Here is a 21,025-nt window from a genome sequence, read left to right as displayed (position 1 = left end):
GCCTGGTTAGTTCTTTAGGTTAATTCTTTGCTTTACTGTATTTCTGGGGAAGCTATCAGGATTCACCAATCCCACAACTCTTCAAAAGAAAAGGCAAAGATAATACTGTTAAACTCAGGGAACTCGTGATTTGCCTAAGAAAAATGCAGACTGAGTAGAACTAGTGACTAAAGGCCAAGATACTTCCAAGGACATAAACAATAAATGCTATAGATGCTAGACACCGCACCACAACTAGAAAGACCAGATGAAGCTGACTGAGTTCAAACAATAAGAATTCTCTTCTCTACCATGCCAGGATGTTTTCAAGGAAAGCTCTTCACTTTAATTGAGACATAATTCAATTAAGAAAAATAATGCAAGATTCTAAAGACCAATGGCAAACAAAAATTTATAAACATCTCGATATCTAAAAGATACACCTTCACTTCTAAAGGTGTTAATAGCATAAGCGAAGTATGATAAGCAAAATATTTCCATGACGTGAAAAGTTCCTACTCAGAAGAATTCTTGCTGAATGTAAAGAAGATAATAGTCAAATCTGTGATAATGAAAGAAGACAAGACATATAATTCACTGAATAAATGTTTGCTATTGTTAGACAAAAATAAAAATAAGATTCATTTAATGCCGTGTTACTTACTATCTCCTTTCCCCTAAAAGGGGTTATTAAAACAATAGTTTATCTTAAAATCAGTGTTACATTGGGATTATAGGAAAATTTGATTTTAATCCATGAAAATGTCACCTTAATGAGTTCACATTCCGTTGGATAATCATTCATGTGTATGATTTAGGGTCTGTAGTACCTGGATTTTTAATGTCAGCTATTATTTTTATTATCAGTATGGTTGCTAAAGATGAATAGAAGTTTCCTATAAAATGGATATCTCAATCTCTCTCTTACAGAGTTACATAAAAATAAATGAAATAAACACACATATGTGCCTTGTATTCGGTTGTATTTCTTCTTCTGTTTTAGTTTTCACTTACCTGGTACTTTTCAATGGAGCTCATTATAGTGGTTAAAAAGATTTACAGTCCAAGAAAAAAAAAAGGAAAACAGGGTCACTTTTATTCCCTTCATATTTCAGAATCTGTTGCATACTTCTGCTATTAAATGAGCTAATTTTGTTTCTTAGAGAAGAGATAATTAAGAGAAAAAATTAACATGGTTTTTCCTCCTGAGACCTTTTCAGCAATAGCTTTTTAATTATCCTCTGTAGTAAAAATAACAAATTACAGCTTTTAATAAAAAGCCTCACTTTAGGGTACTTGGGGATCTTTAGGCTAACCTCTAAATCATATGAATGGAATAGATCTCCTGGGGAAACAAGACAAATTAAATGGATTTTTTAAATTGACAAGAAAATAGTTTCACAGTTACATATCATCATGCTTGTAAGTATGATCTGGGGCTGTTATCTGCAGTATGGTTTAGAACCTATCTTCTCTGAGGATTTTCTGGTATTACTTTCAGTAAGTGGAATAATATTGCATTTCCTTTCGTGTATGTGCAAACATTACATTTAGTTTTCCAGTTTTACATTTTGCACAGCTGAGATACAATATGAAGTATTTAACTGCTTATTCTGCCAACTGCTGAAGTGTATGTTTTCATTACAGCTTATATTAGAGACTTGGAATCAAAGTTATTGCTTTTTAATACACATATCGAGTTATGGACATTGGAGTTTGTAATAAGTAACAACATCAGTGTATCTGCTGAGAAATTACTTGAGTAGAACACTCGTTATAAGAAGAGAATACCTGCAGTGTCTCCTTTATGATGTACTTCAAATTTTCAGTGGCAGTAAACTCTTATTTAAACTTATATTAACACCCAGAAAAGTACACCTTGATTAAACTTGTGTGTCTTTAGGTAACAGTAAAATGTCAAATAAGTTATTCTGTAATATTTTTGTGTGTTTAAATTGCTTTTATCCGTCTTTAAAAATCATAGCACTTTGTCTATTATTCATATATATAAATATCTAAAATTTTAAAACGGTAAAAGTATTGTCAATTATATTATGTTATAGAATTTTAGCCTACATAACTGAAAGAAGCTTCATAATACCTAGTATTAACTATGCATGCTTATTTATGAAAGATAAGTACTTTCTGTGAAATTAGGTTTTTTATCATTCACCACTGTATGTAAATTCAGTGACTGTACGCAGTTTTCACTGAAATAACTTGGATTTTCTGCCGTACTCCTTGGAGGCCAGTTAAATATACATTGTATGCTGGCACTTAATCTCATCACATTTCTATCAAATTAATGACCAGACATAGTGTATTATAACTAAATATATAAGGGCTCTGCTAAAAACAATTAAAAGAGCAATAAATTCAGGGAAAACAAAGGAGAAAGTGATGCCGAAAAGAGTCATTTTGGGTCTAATCACATTCTGAAGCTGCCACTTAGGAGAGTTTCCTTAACCTCTCTCTGCCTCAGTTTTTCATTCATGAAATAGGACTAAGTATAGTTACTTCTTACTAGGGTTTGTGGTATATTAAATAAGCATAACACAGTTAAAATAGTAGCACATGGTAGACTAATAGATGTATTTTTTTCTTAATTTTCTGAGCTTAAAATACAAGTTAGGGAGTTATCAATACAGAGATATTAGAGGAAGCTCCCAGTAGTAATGAGGTGGTTTAGCAGGACTAATCTGTGCCTCACCAAATATAGCCTCTGGATTATTTGTATCCAAATTACTATGTGGGAGAGGAGATGCTTTTTAAAGATTATATTTATAGATCTCATTGAACCATATTTACTGATGGTTGAAACCTAGAATTTTGGTTAACAGTGACATCCAGTGATTCTTATGCTTGCAGAAATATGAGAACCACTAGTACAAAGTACCAAAAACACCAAATTTAAAATTCTAGAGAACATCAACATTGAGAACACAGGAAAAGAAAATAAGGACCAAAGATGCAGACATGGGAAGTAATATGAGCGAGGCCACTGTCATGGAAGTCTAGGGAGAAAGAGTTTTAAGAAAATTCAAAATTATTTCTCTCTCTTATTCTCTAAGTCTTTATTAAAAACAGAGAAACATTTCAGGCCTACACAAAATAATGTAATCATAATTTTGATATCTACCGTTAGTATAAAACAAAACAAAACAAAAAATCACCCAGTAGAGTTGAATCCTTTCTTTACCACTCACAATTGCATCGTTTTCCCTTGACACTCTCCTAACCTATGTAAACCGTACCTTGAACTGTTTATTATTTCTCTTCATTTCTTTATACTTTAATACATATATCTATACATCCTCTTTAAAATACATAGTTTAAAACTAAATTTTATAACATATCTACTTCAAAATTCATTTTGGTTCAATATTAGTTTTGGGAAATTTATCCATGTTAATGTGTATGGCAGTACTGAGGCAGAGAACAAGGCAAACTCAAGGCCTTCTCCAACCAAGGGATCTTCTCCACTCTAATTTGTAACAACAAAGAGTTTCACCATCAAAGTAAAAGTAGACCATATGGTTGATGCCCTTAGGAGCATGTCAGAAACAACAGTATATCTATAGAATATGTCTTTGTCATAGGCCTCAGAGAACCCCCAAAAATAGAATTTTAAGCCACATTATCAGCACCCAGTGAAAAATAACCACGCAAATAAAAGGAGAAAAGCCCCATGAAAAAGGACACCATAGATTTCAGGTATGAAAAATAACAGACACATATTACAAGGCAAAGCAGGATTATGCGTGTATATATACATATATATACATATATATATATATATATATAGAGAGAGAGAGAGAGAGAGAGATAGAGGGGGGACTGTATTTGTTATATATAAATATATATATATATATATGAATATAAGGACAATTTTAAAAATCACTATTGTATAAGTCATTAAAATATTAATAGTTTTAAAATCACAATTTATAATAACAAAGCTGTGGGCTACCTAGTATCTCATCTAATAAATTATATGTATAAATTTAATAAAGAAAGCTTCAGAGTGCTTGTAAAAGACATTCAAGTATTATATGTATATGGAAGGATAAAGCGAGAGAAAAGGAGAGAGGGAAAGAAACACAGAGAAAGATTCCTACATAGACAGCTCTATAGATCTATTTTGCTTTTGTTTTTCCAAGTATTATATACTTTATTGTTACTGAAGTACAATTTTAAATAGATTATGTTGAACATTTTCTCAATTGTAACTCTAAACAAATTCTAATGTAAGCATTAAAAATAAAACATCATCTACCTTTTTGTTGGATCATCTTTATCAAGTTGCCTTCTATTTCTAGCTTGTTAATAGTTTTATTGTAAATATGAGTGGTTGTTTCCCAAATTTTTCTCCATCTAGTAGAAATAGGTTTTTTCTTCTTTTACCAGTTAACTATGTTAATATACTTTCTAAAGTTAAGCAATCCTTACATCCTTGCAAGAGAAACAATACTGGATATAAAATGACCGTTAAAACTTAATGAATTTACTTTGTATACATATTTTTCTTTCTCGTACAATCCTATTTTTGGTTTAAATTAAATAATATAGCTGGAGAGTGTTTTTAAGAATCCCTGCAAGATTTTATAAAAGATTAGAATTGTTTCCTGAACATTTTGATAACTGTGCTATAAAATTATCTGAGCATTGTGATTTTTTAGAGTGGGAAAAGCACTGTGAAACTCATTCTTCTTCTAACATATTGCAATCACATTTTCATCTTCATTATTCTGACACCATTTATTTCAAGGTGACAATTGCTCCCTCTTGCCAAATCCAATGGAAAATTCCTAGCATTCATCTTAAGTTTCCAACATTCTTATGGAGATGTCCTCTGATTAACTAGATAAAAGAGTCCCCTCTGCAACCTTCCCACTATGACTCTTAATCCACTTGTGATTTTTTATTTTTCTTTATTGGACATATAACTGAAATTTTATATTATACATTTGTTTATTGTGCCTGTCTTTTTAATAGACTTGAAAAAGTTAAGGATTTAGTCTTTTATATTTCTAATGCCCAGAAGATACAGGAACTGTTATATATGGAATGTATATGTTTACTAAGGTGATAAAGAGTTCTAAGAAGTAGCTAAACTTAATCTCTCCCAACTAGCAAATCAGAGATACTTTTGAAATTTCTGACTTTTACTAAATATTAGGTGATATAGTAAATCTGTTAAATCTGTTTAATGAACCTCTGATCATTTGGCAATTACCTGCAAACATCTGCATGTAAACATCTTCAAAATTTGTTTCTCATTATAGACACCTGAACTTTAATAATATGTATTAATATATTTTTTCATTTAATAAAATTTCAGAATTTGTTTTCAATTTTCTTGGTACCTCTGAAGAACAGTCTGTGAACATTATTATATAATTGTTTTGATTTCAGGCTGGGCAGCAGCGTTGGTGGGAGCAGGAGATTAAAATAAATGGGAATATTCAAAAGGGAGAATTAATTACATATAACTTGACAGAGCTAATTAAACCAGAAGCTTATGAAGTCCGACTGACTCCTCTCACCAAATTTGGTGAAGGAGATTCAACAATTCGTGTGATCAAATATAGTGGTAAGTAGCCTTTTATTTAAAATTATTTATATGTTAAACTATATGGAAAATTTTGGTTGCTGCTATCTAACAAATTTAGACACAAAGTAAAATTTATCGTATTGACTTTCTGGGTCATTAGCCTGTTAACTAAACAAACAAAAGCCAAAACTCTAATCACCATAAATGTAACATTTGATTACAAATGTAGATACATAGGCTAATTTAGTTAACTCTGAACCTATGTGATATAAGCAATGTCTTTATTTTTGATCCTACAAGTTATGATACTATATTTGTCTGCATTTTATCTTTTCAAATTCTTGATGACTTTAGAACTTATGTTATTAAAAAGTAAAAAAAAAATTATCAATTTTTTTCTGTTTTTTTTTTAAATAAAATTAATAGACTTCAGGTTTAGAGTAGTGTATAAGGTTTACAGAAAATTGGCAGGAAGTATGGAGAGCCCCTTTTCCCTGAAACAATATCCCATTATTAACATCTTACATTACTGTGGTACATTTATAAAAATTGATTAATACTGAGACATTATTAAAATCAATAGTTTACATTACAGTTGTGTTGTACATTTATATGGATTTAGACAAGTGTATATCATTTCTCTACCATTACAATATCACCCAGAATAGTTTCACTGCCCAAAAAACCCCCACGCTCTACCCATTTATCTCCCCCTTCTCCAGTCCAGGCAGCCAATGACATGTTTACTCTCTGTATAATGTCTTCTTTTCGGGAATGTTATAAATTTGGAATCATACAGCATGCAGCAGTTTTAGATTTTTTAGACTGCCTTATTTCACTTAAAATACAGAAGACTTCTGTGTGCCTTTTTGGGCCTTCATAGCTCATATCTTTTTATCATTCAATAATCTCCATTGCATAAATGTACCACAGTTTGTATATTTATGTACATGTCAAAAGACATCTTAGTTGCTGGATTTTGGTTTTGGTTGTTGGTGGCCATTCGTTTTTCATATTGCTAACGTTAAAAAATGCTAAATGTTTGTGTGTGTGTTAGTGATAGTTTTATTTTTAATCACTATATGCATAAAATATTTCTTCACTACTTAAATGTCCTATTTGGACAAACATAGAAATTAGTGCGGAACTTTCAAAAAGAAGTGGATCTAAAACTTTTATCTAGAATATCTCAAAGAGAAACAATGGCAATTAGATATGTTATTTTACTGTATACTAAAGAGAGCCATATTTTAAAAATTGAAATTTTTGTGTATTTTATAATTGTAGTATTCAATGTTAGCTCTAGATTGTTCAAAGTATTTTTCAGGTTAGAATTAATCATTGTTAAAACAGTTCCTATTTGTTATATTGCTTCAGTGAAATATTATAAATATTTTTTGAGATGAAGTCTCACTGTCTTGCAGGCTGGAGTGTAGTGGCGTGATCTCGGCTCACTGTAACCTCTGCTTCTCTAGTTCAAGTGAATCTCCTGCCTCAGCCTCCCCAGTAGCTGGGATTATAGGCATCCGCCACCACACCCAGCTAATGTTTGTACTTTTATTAAAGAGGGGGTTTCTTCAGGGCCAGGCTAGTCTCAAACTCCTGACCTCAGGTGATCCACCTGCTTCGGCCTCCCAAAGTGCTGGGATTACCGGCTTAAGCCACAGATCCCAGTCGAATGTGATTCTTTTTATCATTGATTATCAGAGTTTGAGTTTAAAAGATAATAGAATGCTTTGTTTGCACCTGAAGTTCTCCATTGTGTTTACCCTTAAATATATGTTTCCTGCCAAAGGGGGAAGTAGTGACTATTGTAAAACATGAAAAATGAAGTAAAACTATTAAAAACTCATTAAAGTTGTTTATACTTACAATTTATACCAAAAAAGTAAGATGTATAATGTAGAATGCATTAGTATCAGTATCTTTAAAAGATGAAGATGTTGGGACTCAGAAAGTTTCAGTGTCCTGCACAGATAATAAATTGTGAAATGACAGAACTGACTAGATTTAGGGCTCCCCACTCCATTAGAGATCTTTACTTTCTTGCTAAGGTTAGTTGATCATTATGACTTTACTTAAAGAGATTTTAGAAAGTTAATAAGCTCAGTAGTTGTTGCTGAAAACTCTTGAGGCAACAAAATAAAATGAAAAATAGATGTGGAAAATAGGTATTACTTTTAATACCAAGTTTTCAAAATTGTTTTTACATACTTAGGTATACATATTAAGACCTCCAACATTTTTTATTAAAATTATTTTTATGTAATACAGGTTTGGGCAATGTATACTTTAATGGTTTAGAGGCATTGTGTTAGTCTGTTTGGGCTGCCATAACAAAATACCATAGTGGGAGGCTAAAACAACACAAATTTATTTCTCACACTTGTAGAGGCTGAGAAGTCCAAGATCAAAGCACTGGCATAGTTAGCTTCTGGTGAGAGCTGTCTTCCTAACTTATAAAAGGTCACCATTTCACCCTGTCTTCTTCACATGGCAGAGAGAGCTCTCTGGAGTCTCCTCTTCCTCTTATAAAGTCACTAATCCCATTGGATTAGGGCCAAGATTAATTTAATCTTAATCACCTCCCTAAAGGCTTTATCTCCAAATACAATTATACTGGGGACTAAGCATTGGCATATGAATTTTTGGGGGACACATAGTCTATAATATATATGTACAAAAATTATTCATGCAAGTTCAAATGAAAGAAGAAAATGAACTTGCTGCAATATTTAGAAGTTAGACTTGCAAATTTCCACAAAGTTAACTGCATTATGTACAGTGAATTTGATGACTAAAATGTTGGAGGAGAAGACTCCATTAAAACTCAGTCTAGTAAGAGCTTTACATATACATACAACCTATCTTAGAACTAAATTATAATTCAAGAATGCTTACATCTTTGAAAGATAGCATATAATTGTTTTAATTTTATATTACCTATGGAATAATTTTAATTTTTACTAATTTTAAAATACATTGATATCTTGCCATAAAATAAAATTGTTATTTTAAGTTCACTTTCAGTTCCTTTTCTGTTATTCTTTTCGTAATTTGCAATGTGGAATGTAGAATCAGAAAAACAACTACAGTAATGGGAATTGTCTTCTGTATGTAGGAATAGTGAAAATAACTAAAAAACTTATTCTGTTAAAATTCATCATTTGTATACTAATGTTACAATTATGAACATTTTTGTCCATAATACTTTATTAGTATTGCACAAGTATAATAAAGGCAGTTAATGACAATGGAAAATTAGACAAGTTCTGCACTATAGATTAACTGCCCATTGTAATCTTGGGGAAGTACATCAATGCTCTCCGTCATCCAGAATAGAATTTTCTCACAGAGTAATAAGTGGTTAATTGATACATACAGATACAAATTTGTCTTAGATGAGACATATTTTTGTTGAAGTGTTAGTAATATTTCAAGTATTCATTACTCTTTGAGTGGAAATTCATTGGTACTTGTGTTGCAGATATAATTACTTTTTTGGAAAAAAATTATTTTGGTACCCCAAAACACAAAATGTGTTGCTCATCATTTTAACTCTGTATGCATGCACACGTGTGTATGTGTGAGTGTATTTTAATGTAATTAAACAAAAAGGCACTGATGTTGTTATTAATTTTAGTACACATATTACAACATGGTATCAGGATTGCTTTATTTTCATATATGCCGTGAGCTCTCTACTTTACTCTCAGAAGTAGAAATCAACAGAAAACAAAAGCCAAAATTCTGCCAGATAATTGTTTTCACTGTTAAATCATCTACATTACAGATTTGCCTACTGTCAGTCTCAGTTTTGATATCTGAGTATATTTGTTTAGTACTGGTTAAAATATTTAAGAGGTCAGAAACTCTTGAAAAAGGAAAATTTCCCATGCTATTGAGAATAGGTCTTTTTGGTAATTAGAAGTTGTTATTGCTGAGCTCCAAAGCAGATTGTATTCAATCCTCTAAAACAAAATGGATTGCAGAAATAAATCTGAATGGCCACAGTGGGAAAGATCATTAACTTTTGGTAAGGAACTATGAGACACTGATTAGACTTTTATAAATAAAAGACATTCAAGCCATGCTAACATTGTTTTTTTTGTTGTTGTTCCTTTTGCTTTTCTTGTAGCTCCTGTAAATCCTCATTTGAGTAAGTATATTTTCACTTACAAAATAGCACTATATTGAATAAATATGAAGAATAGAACATTTTTACAAAGAATTGTTTAGCAATCTTTGTATAAAAGATTGGTCAAAAACACAATTGCTCAGAATCAGCAAAATTGGCAATAAATGTAGATTTTAAAATTCAAAGGATAGGGATATAAAAACACGTCTTTTAATACTGATAACTGAGGTTTATAGGTTTTCCTAAATATTGAAATATGGAGCCATTTGCCAACCTGCTCAATATTTGCTATTTCTGCAGCTGTGGGATTTTTTTTGTGTGGGATTGCATATTATTTTTATTGTTGTTATGCGTTTCTTGATTTTCCTTCTTTGAATTTCTATATTCCACTTATACGAGTATGATTACTTAGAAAGTTGCTATTTGATGGGTTTAACTGAGACTTTCTTTCATAGAACACTACTTTACACTCCAATGTATTTGGTCTAATTTAGGTTATGAAATCTGTAAAATTGTTAAATTTGGGGACTTCTGAAAAGTTATTTTTGTTTTATATTAAACATTATAAGATGATATGTATCTACCTTAAAAAATATTCCCATATATGAAAACTTCCCTGTCCCTAGAAAATAATTTTAAATCAACAGAGGATTTACCGTGAAGAAATATTTTAAATCAGAGCTATTTATTTTTAAGATTAGATTTTTACAAGCTTAAATAAGGACCAAAGAGTGTCTGTGAGTACAAAATGACCACTAGGTATCAGGTTTCTTATTCCTGAGTTTTTATTTTTATTTTTTCATTATATTGAGAAGGATTCAGAGAAATTTCTGCAGACCAAATAAAGCAAAATTTTGAAGACCACATAATGGAGAATATTTAAAATATCTTTAGTTATTTCTGTGTAGCTCTTGAAACTCTGCCAAAATCATGTTGTAATTAGAAAAGAAGTAGAAAATGCAAGATTCATTCAATTCCCAGTTCTATTATCTTTGTAAAAATCCTGGACTTCATTACTTTCCTATTTTATAAGTTCTTTTACTATTTAATATTACATTGACTTTTGAAAGGTTTGTACAGCTCACTGCATTTTCTTTATCTATCAGATATCCTATATTCTAATAAGCTTTTTAAATGATTGCTGGTTCATTCTAATGATAGTTTCTTTTGCTGTGCAGAAGCTCTTTAATTAGATCCCATTTGTCTATTTTGGCTTTTGTTGCCATTGCTTTTGGTGTTTTAGTCATGAAGAACAGAACGCCAAACACCACATGTTCTCACTCATAAGTGGTTGAACAATGAGAACACATGGACACAGGGAGGGGAACATCACACACTCGGGTGTGTCTCGGGGTGGGCGTGGGAGGCTAGGAGAGGGACAGCAGGGATTGGGGGAATAGGGGAGGGATAGCACTGGGAGAAATACCTAATGTAGATAACAGAGTGATGGATGCAGCAAACCGCCATGGCATGTATATACCTATGTAACAAACCCGTACGTCCTGCACATGTACCCCAGGACTTAAGTATAACAATAAAAAAAATTAGTTACTGGGTTTCAACCAGTGAGTTTTATTTTCATTTTACTTGCCAACTTTTTATAAATTTTCTTCAGTAATAGGTTTATTTATTGTAAAGATATATGTCCTTAGAAGGAATGAAGACTATTGATCTTGCTTAAGTATCTTTGTTTGATTTGAATTATTACACTAGTTATAATACTGTAAACAACTTACACCATAAAAAATAGCCTAAACTATGAAAATTTTTAGGCACAACTGTCATTTTTTGTAGTTTTCAGAAGCTGCATTATTGCTTAATTTTACTATGAAAGACACGTATTTTTGTTTCAAAAATTATTTTGTTGATTTTTGAAGACAAGCTGTGTTATCTTTCTAAACAAGTTTAAATTACAAAAAAAATGTGGTTTAACAGTGTGATAAAAATTCATTATACATAGTCTTAAATAACATATAAAAAGTAAGATTTGGCAGTAGATGTATAAACTGAAATCCTTAGTCTTCACATTTGTTCTGTGACATCTTTTTGTGCATATGTAATATGTATTTAAATAACTGAGAACATTCAAAAATCAAACTTTGCTTTTATGGGATTCAAAACTCCAAAGCAGTTTGAAATCTCCTATCATATCTAAAATATGTTTAAAGAAATACATGCATGTATATAAATGCATACACTGCTGCTACACTGCTGTCACCAACCTTATTTTTCCAGCTGATAGCATCAAAAGGTCATGTCTTGTTTAATACAAGTTCTGTGGCACAAATGTGTCTAATAAATTTTTTATGTAGAATATTGTTTATTCAGAAATTAATTTATTGATTAGACTCCCTTAAATACATATATTTCCTGTAACTTTACTTATCCAGAATATAGAATATAAATAAAGACAAAGAGGTAAAGCAAGTGTTTAGTCTAAAATACAAAAAAGAAAACATAAACTCAATCCCTAAATTTAAAAGGAAAGCCTTCTGTTTTATTTTTATTTGTAAGTACCAATAATTTTTAATTAATTCAGGTACATACTCTCAAACAGAGCTCCATTTCGAAGGATATCGAATAAATTTAGCCCCAAGTAGGTAGGTTGGAGAGAGACTAAAATGGAAGTCTTTGTTCTTTAGGTGTTTATATCTCCATGAATTCCAGGGAATTTGGTTTCCATTTGACTTTATCATTTAATAGCTGACCTTTGCCAAAGTTTTCTCCTCTGTAAGCCTCTTGCCTAAGGATTATTGTGATTTCATAGAGTTGTTATGAGGCTGAGTGAAATAATATACATGACGTTTATTTTTTTCTTAAGGAAACACACTCTTTAATAATGTATCTAGCAGACCTTAACAACTTTTTTATTTACACCTATTTTTCAAGCAGGGTACATCCCAGTAAGAAAACCTTTGATACCTGGAAATATTACTACCACCCACATTTCAGAGATAGTTGAAAAAGTGTTTGTCTGAACTTGTGTTGGGTCTGAACTCAACATACATTAGGCATCCAAGAAATCACAGTCCTTCTTAAAATCTTTAAAATATGTTATAATTACTTCGTTTCAAATGAATTTCAAGTATCCAGGAACCCCACATTTAGATAAAGTATGAAAGATTAGTACTTTTCAAAATAGTTTGCTTGCCCTAAGCACACTTCCATTTATGCAAGTGGGTATTAGAAAGCATCTGTAGACATGCATGAAAAATTATAAATTTAAAGTATACCTATTTAAAACTACCATCAGGTAAATTAATAAAGGTAATTTTCCAATTGACAGTTTTGTTTTGATTGTTTCTATACTGACAAAATGAAAGTTGGGGAAATTATTCAGCTATAATTCAAGCATGAATTGTATTCTTTAATTTCAGTTATCTAGATGTTTTAGAGAATTGTTTGGGTCTTAAATATTCTTAAGATATTAATTTATATGTAAATTATTTTAGTTTTTCATTAAAATTGGATTGTTTTTATGTTTAGTTGTAATCTATACAGTTGTATATACAGAGTGCATATAGTGCAATAGTTGCACTATTATGGCTGTCATGCCATTATCACAATCTTGCATTATTATTGCTGTATAATAGTTTACATTTTTCTTATGAAAATATTGCAACATTTGTATTAATTTATTCAGTATTAATTTAATTATAATGTATCAACAGGAGAATTTCATTGTGGATTTGAAGATGGCAATATTTGTTTGTTCACTCAAGATGATACAGATAATTTTGACTGGACCAAACAAAGTACTGCAACAAGAAATACAAAATATACTCCTAATACAGGACCTAATGCTGACCGTAGTGGCTCCAAAGAAGGTATGAGGGTATGAACTGTTGTGTTCATGGCAATCAGAGAATTTTAAAAACTGTTACAAATATGAAATACTAATATTGAGCCACATATTTGAAGATTATGGAATAAAATATTAAATTTCCTATACAGTATCAATGTAGATATTTACAAAACTTATTAGACATGATTTCTTTTTCAGAACTCACTGATGTGTATAGTAGAGAGAATAGGAATTTTTTGATAATTCAAGTCTAAATTTCGAATTTGGTCTCAAGTTTTTATACATTTTATCTTTAATTTGGTAGATCATTTATTCTTTATGTTAACACCACTATTAGTTATATATACACATACAGATTTTATAAATGAGATGCAAATCTTCCTATCCATCTTTATTTTGTATGAAAACTATAAGACTTCTCAGTGATTTGAAATTTCATTATGCCTAAGACTAATGTGTTTAAACACTTTATTTTGTCTGTTTTAAGGTTTTTATATGTACATTGAGACATCACGACCCAGATTGGAAGGCGAAAAGGCTCGACTTCTCAGCCCTGTTTTCAGCATAGCTCCCAAAAACCCTTATGGACCCACAAACACTGCATATTGTTTCAGCTTCTTTTATCACATGTATGGACAACATATAGGTGAGATAGCAATAATTACTGATTCTTATAAAGTTAATGATAACTAAGAAGAAAAAAGTTCATAAACACACAGCATTAAAACAATTTTTGTCAAAGAATGCTACAATTTACTTTTTCAATGACTTATCTGCATATTGCAAAATAAGATACTAAGAATTTTTCCCCACCATCTAATTTAGATTAAAATTTGACCTTTTAGAGCAACGCCTACTTTCTTTTGAAATTCTAAATTAGGCAGACCCTCTATGAGTTAAATTCTTTACAAGATCTCATGGAATTGACACAGCATAACTTAGGCTGCTTTTTTCCAAAAAATTTGCTTTGAAAATGACTCAATGCATATTAATCACGATGAAAAGTAACGCTGCCATGTTTCCATGTTGTAGCTATTTTTAGCACCATCCACATATTTGAAATACTGTTTCTTTTTCCATGTTTTTAAAGTATGCCAAACACACCTGATAAGATTTAAGAACATTCTAGATCCTGCAGAGCATACAAAGATAAAGATATATTTCCTTTCCTTGGAGACCTTGTACAACAACAGAGGATAAGATACGTAGATGCACAACTGTGCTCGACAAAGAACTACATTATACTGAGGGTAGACCCAGTGAACTCTGTGAGGGAAAAGATCACACAGGTCTACCATTTTATGTGCAATTCTAAAATCCTGAACTGCTTATCAAATTTTTTAAATAATTTGGCATTTCATGTTAACCTGATATATAAACTGAACTGATATGAACTTATTTATAGTCTCTATCCAAATGAGTGTAAGCATTTGTACCATTTGCAGCAGAAATATTACCGTGCTTAATAATAGGATTCTACTCCAGACCATTGCAGGAGGTATCACATAATATAATACAAGTGATATATTCTCTCACCTTTCTAACACAATACAAAAGTCTGAATAATGAAGCATATCTAACCCCAAAGAGCTTGAAGCAGGGATTGTGGATCTGTATCTAGGTAAGGAATGAGTCAATGCATCAATACAAAAAGAGAACATTTCTCTGGGTATGCAAAGGGATATGTTTTCAATAAGCAGAGATTAGCACAGGGAGGGTTAAGGCACTGGTAATAAGGAAGTAAAATGTGAGAAGTTAGGATTACATTAGTGTCTTTATATAAGTTAATAAAATAATAGTATAAATATATATGATATAAACTAATACAAATGGGCACATAGTATATGCCAGCCACCATATTATTTAATCTAAGTAATTAAGTTTGTAAAAGTGAATGTCAATCATTTTACAAGAGTCTCAATTGAATCTCAATTAAGTTTGTAAAAGTGAATGTCACTTTCCGTCTTGTACATGGAGAAAACTGAACCTCAAGAAGTTTGTATGAACTGCCAAGTAAATGGTTGTGCTGGGATTCAAACTCATACCCAATACTATTAACTAGTATTCTTCACATTAGAGCAATATGTGACAAGCCTAAAAGGATAGCGTTTGGGTTTTTTGTTTTGTTTTACAATTTGTTTTTATTTTTATTTTTTTTTATAGAGACAAGCTCTTGCTATGTTGCCCAGGCTGGTCTCAAGCAATCTTCCCTCCTCCACCTGTGCTGGGATTACAGGCATAAGCCATTGTGCCCAGCCAGAAAGCTCCTACGAAGTTAAACTACTATAAACATGAAGTCAGGAGACCTGGGCTGGAACTTGGCTGTAGCACTTAATCACTATAATACTTTCGAGAAGTCACTTAAAATGTCTGAAACTCAGTTTCCTTATCTGTAAAATGAGAATAGCAACTCTTATTTCAGAAAGCTGTAGTTTGGGTTAAATTAGGCAACATACCTAGTATCTTCAACCAGAAGGCAGACCTTCATAATCTTAAGTTACTTTGAATCTCAAATAGCAATAATAATACCAATAATAAAGTAATAGTTGACATTTATGAAGTACTCATCATAGATCAGGATATTTTGTGGATTATTTCTCTTAATCTTCACAATACACATTTGTGCTTATTAAAATCATTATCCTGTTTTATAGATAACAAAATTGAAATACAAAGAACTTTAGTTCCCATGCCCATCATATGGCTAAGTAGTGAAGCCATCATACAAACATGGAAAGCTGGACACAGATTCTGCCTGTTTTATTACTCTGCAAGAACACCTCTTGGAAGGTTTGGCAAGCCTAGCTAACTATGTGACATTTATTTATTAGTGGTGTGAGTTATTACAGATTTTGTGCAAACAAGAAGCATAATGACATATTTTACTTAAGAAAATAAACATAAAATGTAGGTAAAATCATTCAGAAACAAAATCTAAACTGGAAACGGACTTAAAAAGCTATGAAAGGAAAAATCTAACAATTGCTAAACCATTTTATTTATTTTGAGATTACTATATTATTACTAATGTAGGATTAGCTCAACTCTAATTCTTCCTTTTGGTCAATAATGTGCATTCTATTTACTCTTTATTTTGAATATATTTCATGGACTTTTTTAATCTTCTTCCAATTTACATTGGAATATATATTCTAATTGACTTTTAAATAAATATTTCTAAGACCAATATTTTGAATTACTTTAAGGCATAAAATATGTTCACCTTATTTAAGAGACTAGTTTTTTAGGGCTTTATTTTTAAAATACTTTAAAAACACTTTTAATATGTCATTGTAATATACTGTAATATACTTTTAGCTGAACAGCTGTTATGCTTCTTTATTGTCAATGGATGTCCAGTTGACTTTCTGCTAGTTTTATTCTCAGTATTTTGGAGTCAGGGGAAATTGGGAGCAAAGTTCTCTATTTCTTGGCAAACATTTACATTTTGACCCCTGTGTCATTTCTTTGCTTCATCGGACTGAAGGTTGCTGGCTGGGTATCAGGTTTATTACCTGGGTTCCTCTCAGCAAGATGCAAGCATGCTGCTTACTAAAATCTAGGGGAAAATACCTGTTCCAGGTATTGTGTTATCAATTAGAACTAGATAAGATAGTTCATTAGAGAGATCTGCCAGTAGTTAAAACCTTACCTCTTTGCATGTATAATTCTCAGACTTTTATTCATTTGTAAACTCAGGAGGCATTTATAGTCACTGGTTTTAAAATTGTACTTTCAGTTTTAGTCATTCTTTTGAAAATCTAAATTCAAAGAGGACTTGTCCTGAATTTCTAATAGCCTAATTAAATTTATAACTTCTTAAGTAATTGTAAATAGATTTTGCACTTTTAACTGTGACTAAAGGACAGTATACCATTGAGAAGGGTCATAATTATCTAATACAGAAATGAGCAATACATTGCTACAGAGAAAGACTCCTCTTTGAACTAAAGTCAGATATGTTATATTACTTTTCTATTGCAGTGTAACAAATTTCCCCAAACTTTTGGGACTTAAAACAAATATTTATTATTACACAGTTTCTGTGGGTCAATACAGGTATAGCTCAACTGAGTGCCTTTGGCTCAGGGTGTCTCCTAAGGTTGTAGTCAAGCTTCCGGAAAAGGACCCAATTTGAAGATTCAGTTTGGGGAGGATATACTTCCAAGCCCACTTGCTTGATTTTTGGCAGGCTTTGCTCCCTCAAGAGATTGGACTAGCTATTGATTTCTTGCTGACTGTTGATTGGAGGCCTCCCTCAGTTCCTCACCGTTTAGATATCTCTACAGGGCTGTCCCACGACATGGCAGCAGGCTTTTTTCAAAGGAAGTAATCCATTAAGGAGAGAGAGAGAATGCATGCCCAGGATTTTTCATAACCTAACCCTGAAGTGATATCCCATAATGTCTATCTTGTTCCATTTAACGTGACTGAGTTGGTAATTCAAGCCCATACCCAAGGGGAGAGAATTACACAAGAGTGTTCATGCTAGGAGGTTGAGTTGGCCCTGCCACACCGGTACACTTTCTTGTTAAATGTTTTATCAAAACTGATTGAATAAAAAAACATGTTGTAAATGAAAACTATAATGTTATCCTTAAAGTACCTGCTGATTTATATGTAAGTGATACAAAATCCAGCCACTGATAATAATAAAAGATTTTCTTCAGCATTCCTATGACTACTGATAGACATTTCGATTATCAATGAATCCACTGAATTTCTAATGTTCTTGCAAAAAAAAGAAGGGATCTCATATGAGATCACTAGAAATGACAAAAGCTTATTAAATACAAGTTAATTACATCATTCTTTTTTTTTTTTTTTTTTTTTTTTTTTTTCTGAGACGGAGTTTCACTTTTGTTACCCAGGCTGGAGTGCAATGGCGCAATCTGGGCTTACCGCAACCTCTGCATCCTGGGTTCAGGCAATTTTCCTGCCTCAGCCTCCTGAGTAGCTGGGATTACAGGCACGCACCACCATGCCCAGCTAATTTTTTGTATTTTTAGTAGAGACGGGGTTTCACCATGTTGACCAGGATGGTCTCGATCTCTTGACCTCGTGATCCACCCGCCTCGGCCTCCCAAAGTGCTGGGATTACAGGCGTGAGCCACAGCGCCCGGCCCATATCATTCATTTCTTTAAAAAAGAATGTGCGATGTAAGCATCATATCATACCAGGAAATTAAGGCACTTATGAATACATTCATTGTACTTGATAAGAATGGTTCAGTAAAGTTGTATTTCTAGAAACCTAATTCCACTATGGAGTAAACAGGAGGAAAGGAAAAGGAGTTCATTAATGAAGAAACAGGAGAGTGTAAAAGAACTGATAAAGTAGAGAGATGTGGGATTGTAGAAGGGCTTATTTTAAGAGGAAAAAAGGTAATAAAAATGGTTAGCTTAGAGATAAATCATAGGGATGATTTTTTATGAAGAAATTTAGAGCTCTGGTTGGGAAATGAGACTTGAGAGAAACTGATGCCATTTACACTAAAGTGGGAAAAATTAATTTGTATTAATAGTAACATGGCTTCAGATAGACTTCTATCTGCAAAAACAGTAAGCTAACATGAAAGTTGCCTCCCTAACAGTCTCTATTTTCTCTGCAAAATAGAGGTACATGTTCAAAGAAGAGATAGCTTTAGTAGAGTGGTAAATAGGAGCACCAAGTAATTGACAATATAGAGACAACTGAAGAGGTTGGAGATGAGGACATCAGTCTTAGGGTTCTGAAATGCGTTTTGGAATATAATGGTCAGTTTGAGTCCCCATCTCTGTATAGTACTGCATTTGCTTACTAACTAATTTCCTTAACCTCTTTTTAATCCATAGCTTCCAGGGTAAAGATCTTTCTCTAAAAGCAGTAGGGACCTCAAGGGTATATGCCCCTTTGGCTTCTCCTTGGGGTGGCTTCATGGTCTATTCCAATCATAATTGAAGTTTTTCAGGTCAAGCTCTCTTGTACCTGGAGCCTTTTCACAGACTCTCTCCCTTGTCCTGATGAACTGTAGGCTTTATGGGAGTAGAAATAATGTCTCTTCTGCATGTAAATAGTCAAGTATTCCCCCCAAAAATTAATAAACAAATATTTGTTTAATTACCTAATTGAATAAGTGCTTTTTCTCCTATTCAATCATTTAAATTATGCATAATCTTCCTTAAAAAGGCAATTCAAAGACATCTGCTAAAGTTCTTTTCTATTTTCTCTGCTGTTTGTTCCCAAAACTCCTGATATGCATGCCTATCATAACGTCTGTCACATGACCCCTGTAAAATTGTAAACTCCTTGAGAACAGTAACTATGATTTATTTATACTGAATTCTCTGAAACAAAATTTACACAGTAGATTTAAAGAATGATCCAAACTAGATACTTTTGCTTCTGGATATACTAGAATAACAATACCAGGGATTTCAAAGTATGGAGTTTAGTTTGGAAACAGAAGGTAGTTTCATGAAGACATTATAGATTGTAAAAAAAAAAAAAAAAAAAAAGAAGAATAAATTTATTATTGACAACTTGATTTTTTCATCTACATGCTCTGGCAACTAAAGCAAAAAGAAAAGCAAAAGCATCACATATTTTTAACAATTAATGCAAAGAGAAATGCATGTTATAAAAGTACACTTGAATAATGTAATCGGCAATATCTTTACTTAGTAAGATATTCATATAAAGATATAAAACTTGTTCAAATAAAATTTTAATATATTGATAAACCATAACACAGGGTAAAATAAAATTTTTGTTTTGAGCTGAAATATTAAGGACCAGGTATGTCACCTTATGATCATCTAACAATGTAGAGATAGAATGTAAAGAACCTGAAATTATTCATTAAATTTCTTTTAAGATAGATTAGTTAAGCAAAAGGTTGGCAAGAATAGATTAATGCTTTCTAACAGATATGCTAACATTCAAGGGTTTTAAACTCAGAACTTAAAATATTTTTATAAAAAATATTGAGAAAGCAAAGGACATAATATTTTGCATGATTTTATGAGTTTGGTTTTTATTCTTACTTTGGTCAAAGACCTTATTTCTTCTGATTAGAATTAAAATGTCAAGATTCTTGCTTACATATCAAATATATTCTCAAATAGGAAATCAGCTCATATACTGGGATTTTTTTTTTTTTCCCTTGGAGTTAAACACCATATGAGAAAGAATGTTATGATAAGTAGCCATTATTTTAGAACCTTGATTATACTGACTCTAGGAGAATCTCAGTGGAATAAATATAAAATTTTAAGATATTTGCATTATGATAAATTATCAGAATTAAGTTCCTTGCAGAAGACAACTCTTAGGTGACTGAGGGGATAGATAAAGCTATTTAGTGTTCTCCATTTAGGTATTAGGGAGTAGCTACCAAACTGTGAGCTGTTTGATAATAGTTAATATTAAGCCACTCTTTCTGTTAAGAATTAGTCAATGCTCTCAGTGAAGTCCTGTCTGTATTTCATCCTTATAATGCCAATGCTTTCAGTGGGAAAATAATGCTATAGGTGGAAGACATTCAGTCAGTAAACTGCTTTGTTAAAT

The 21,025-nt window shown here is 31.8% G+C and overlaps 1 protein-coding gene across 3 annotated transcripts in view; it reads left to right on the top strand.

The window, feature by feature from the left end:
• Positions 1-21,025, top strand: part of MDGA2 (MAM domain containing glycosylphosphatidylinositol anchor 2) — an 863,364-nt gene that overhangs the window by 815,518 nt on the left and 26,821 nt on the right. For 2 of the 3 annotated variants that reach the window (XM_032244514.1, XM_032244516.1), the window contains 4 exons: positions 5,395-5,572; positions 9,672-9,692; positions 13,343-13,498; positions 13,964-14,122. In XM_032244514.1, coding sequence (XP_032100405.1) covers positions 5,395-5,572; positions 9,672-9,692; positions 13,343-13,498; positions 13,964-14,122 — 514 coding nt within the window. The remainder of the gene's footprint in view (positions 1-5,394; positions 5,573-9,671; positions 9,693-13,342; positions 13,499-13,963; positions 14,123-21,025) is intronic. The other variant, XM_032244515.1, reaches the window with a different exon arrangement.

Source organism: Sapajus apella, unplaced genomic scaffold (genome assembly GCF_009761245.1).
Source record: "Sapajus apella isolate SASKATOON/1434 unplaced genomic scaffold, GSC_monkey_1.0 scaffold55, whole genome shotgun sequence".
Classification (NCBI taxonomy): domain Eukaryota; kingdom Metazoa; phylum Chordata; class Mammalia; order Primates; family Cebidae; genus Sapajus; species Sapajus apella.
The sequence above is the reverse complement of the archived record's forward strand: the minus strand, read 5'-3'. Positions and strand labels throughout refer to the sequence as shown.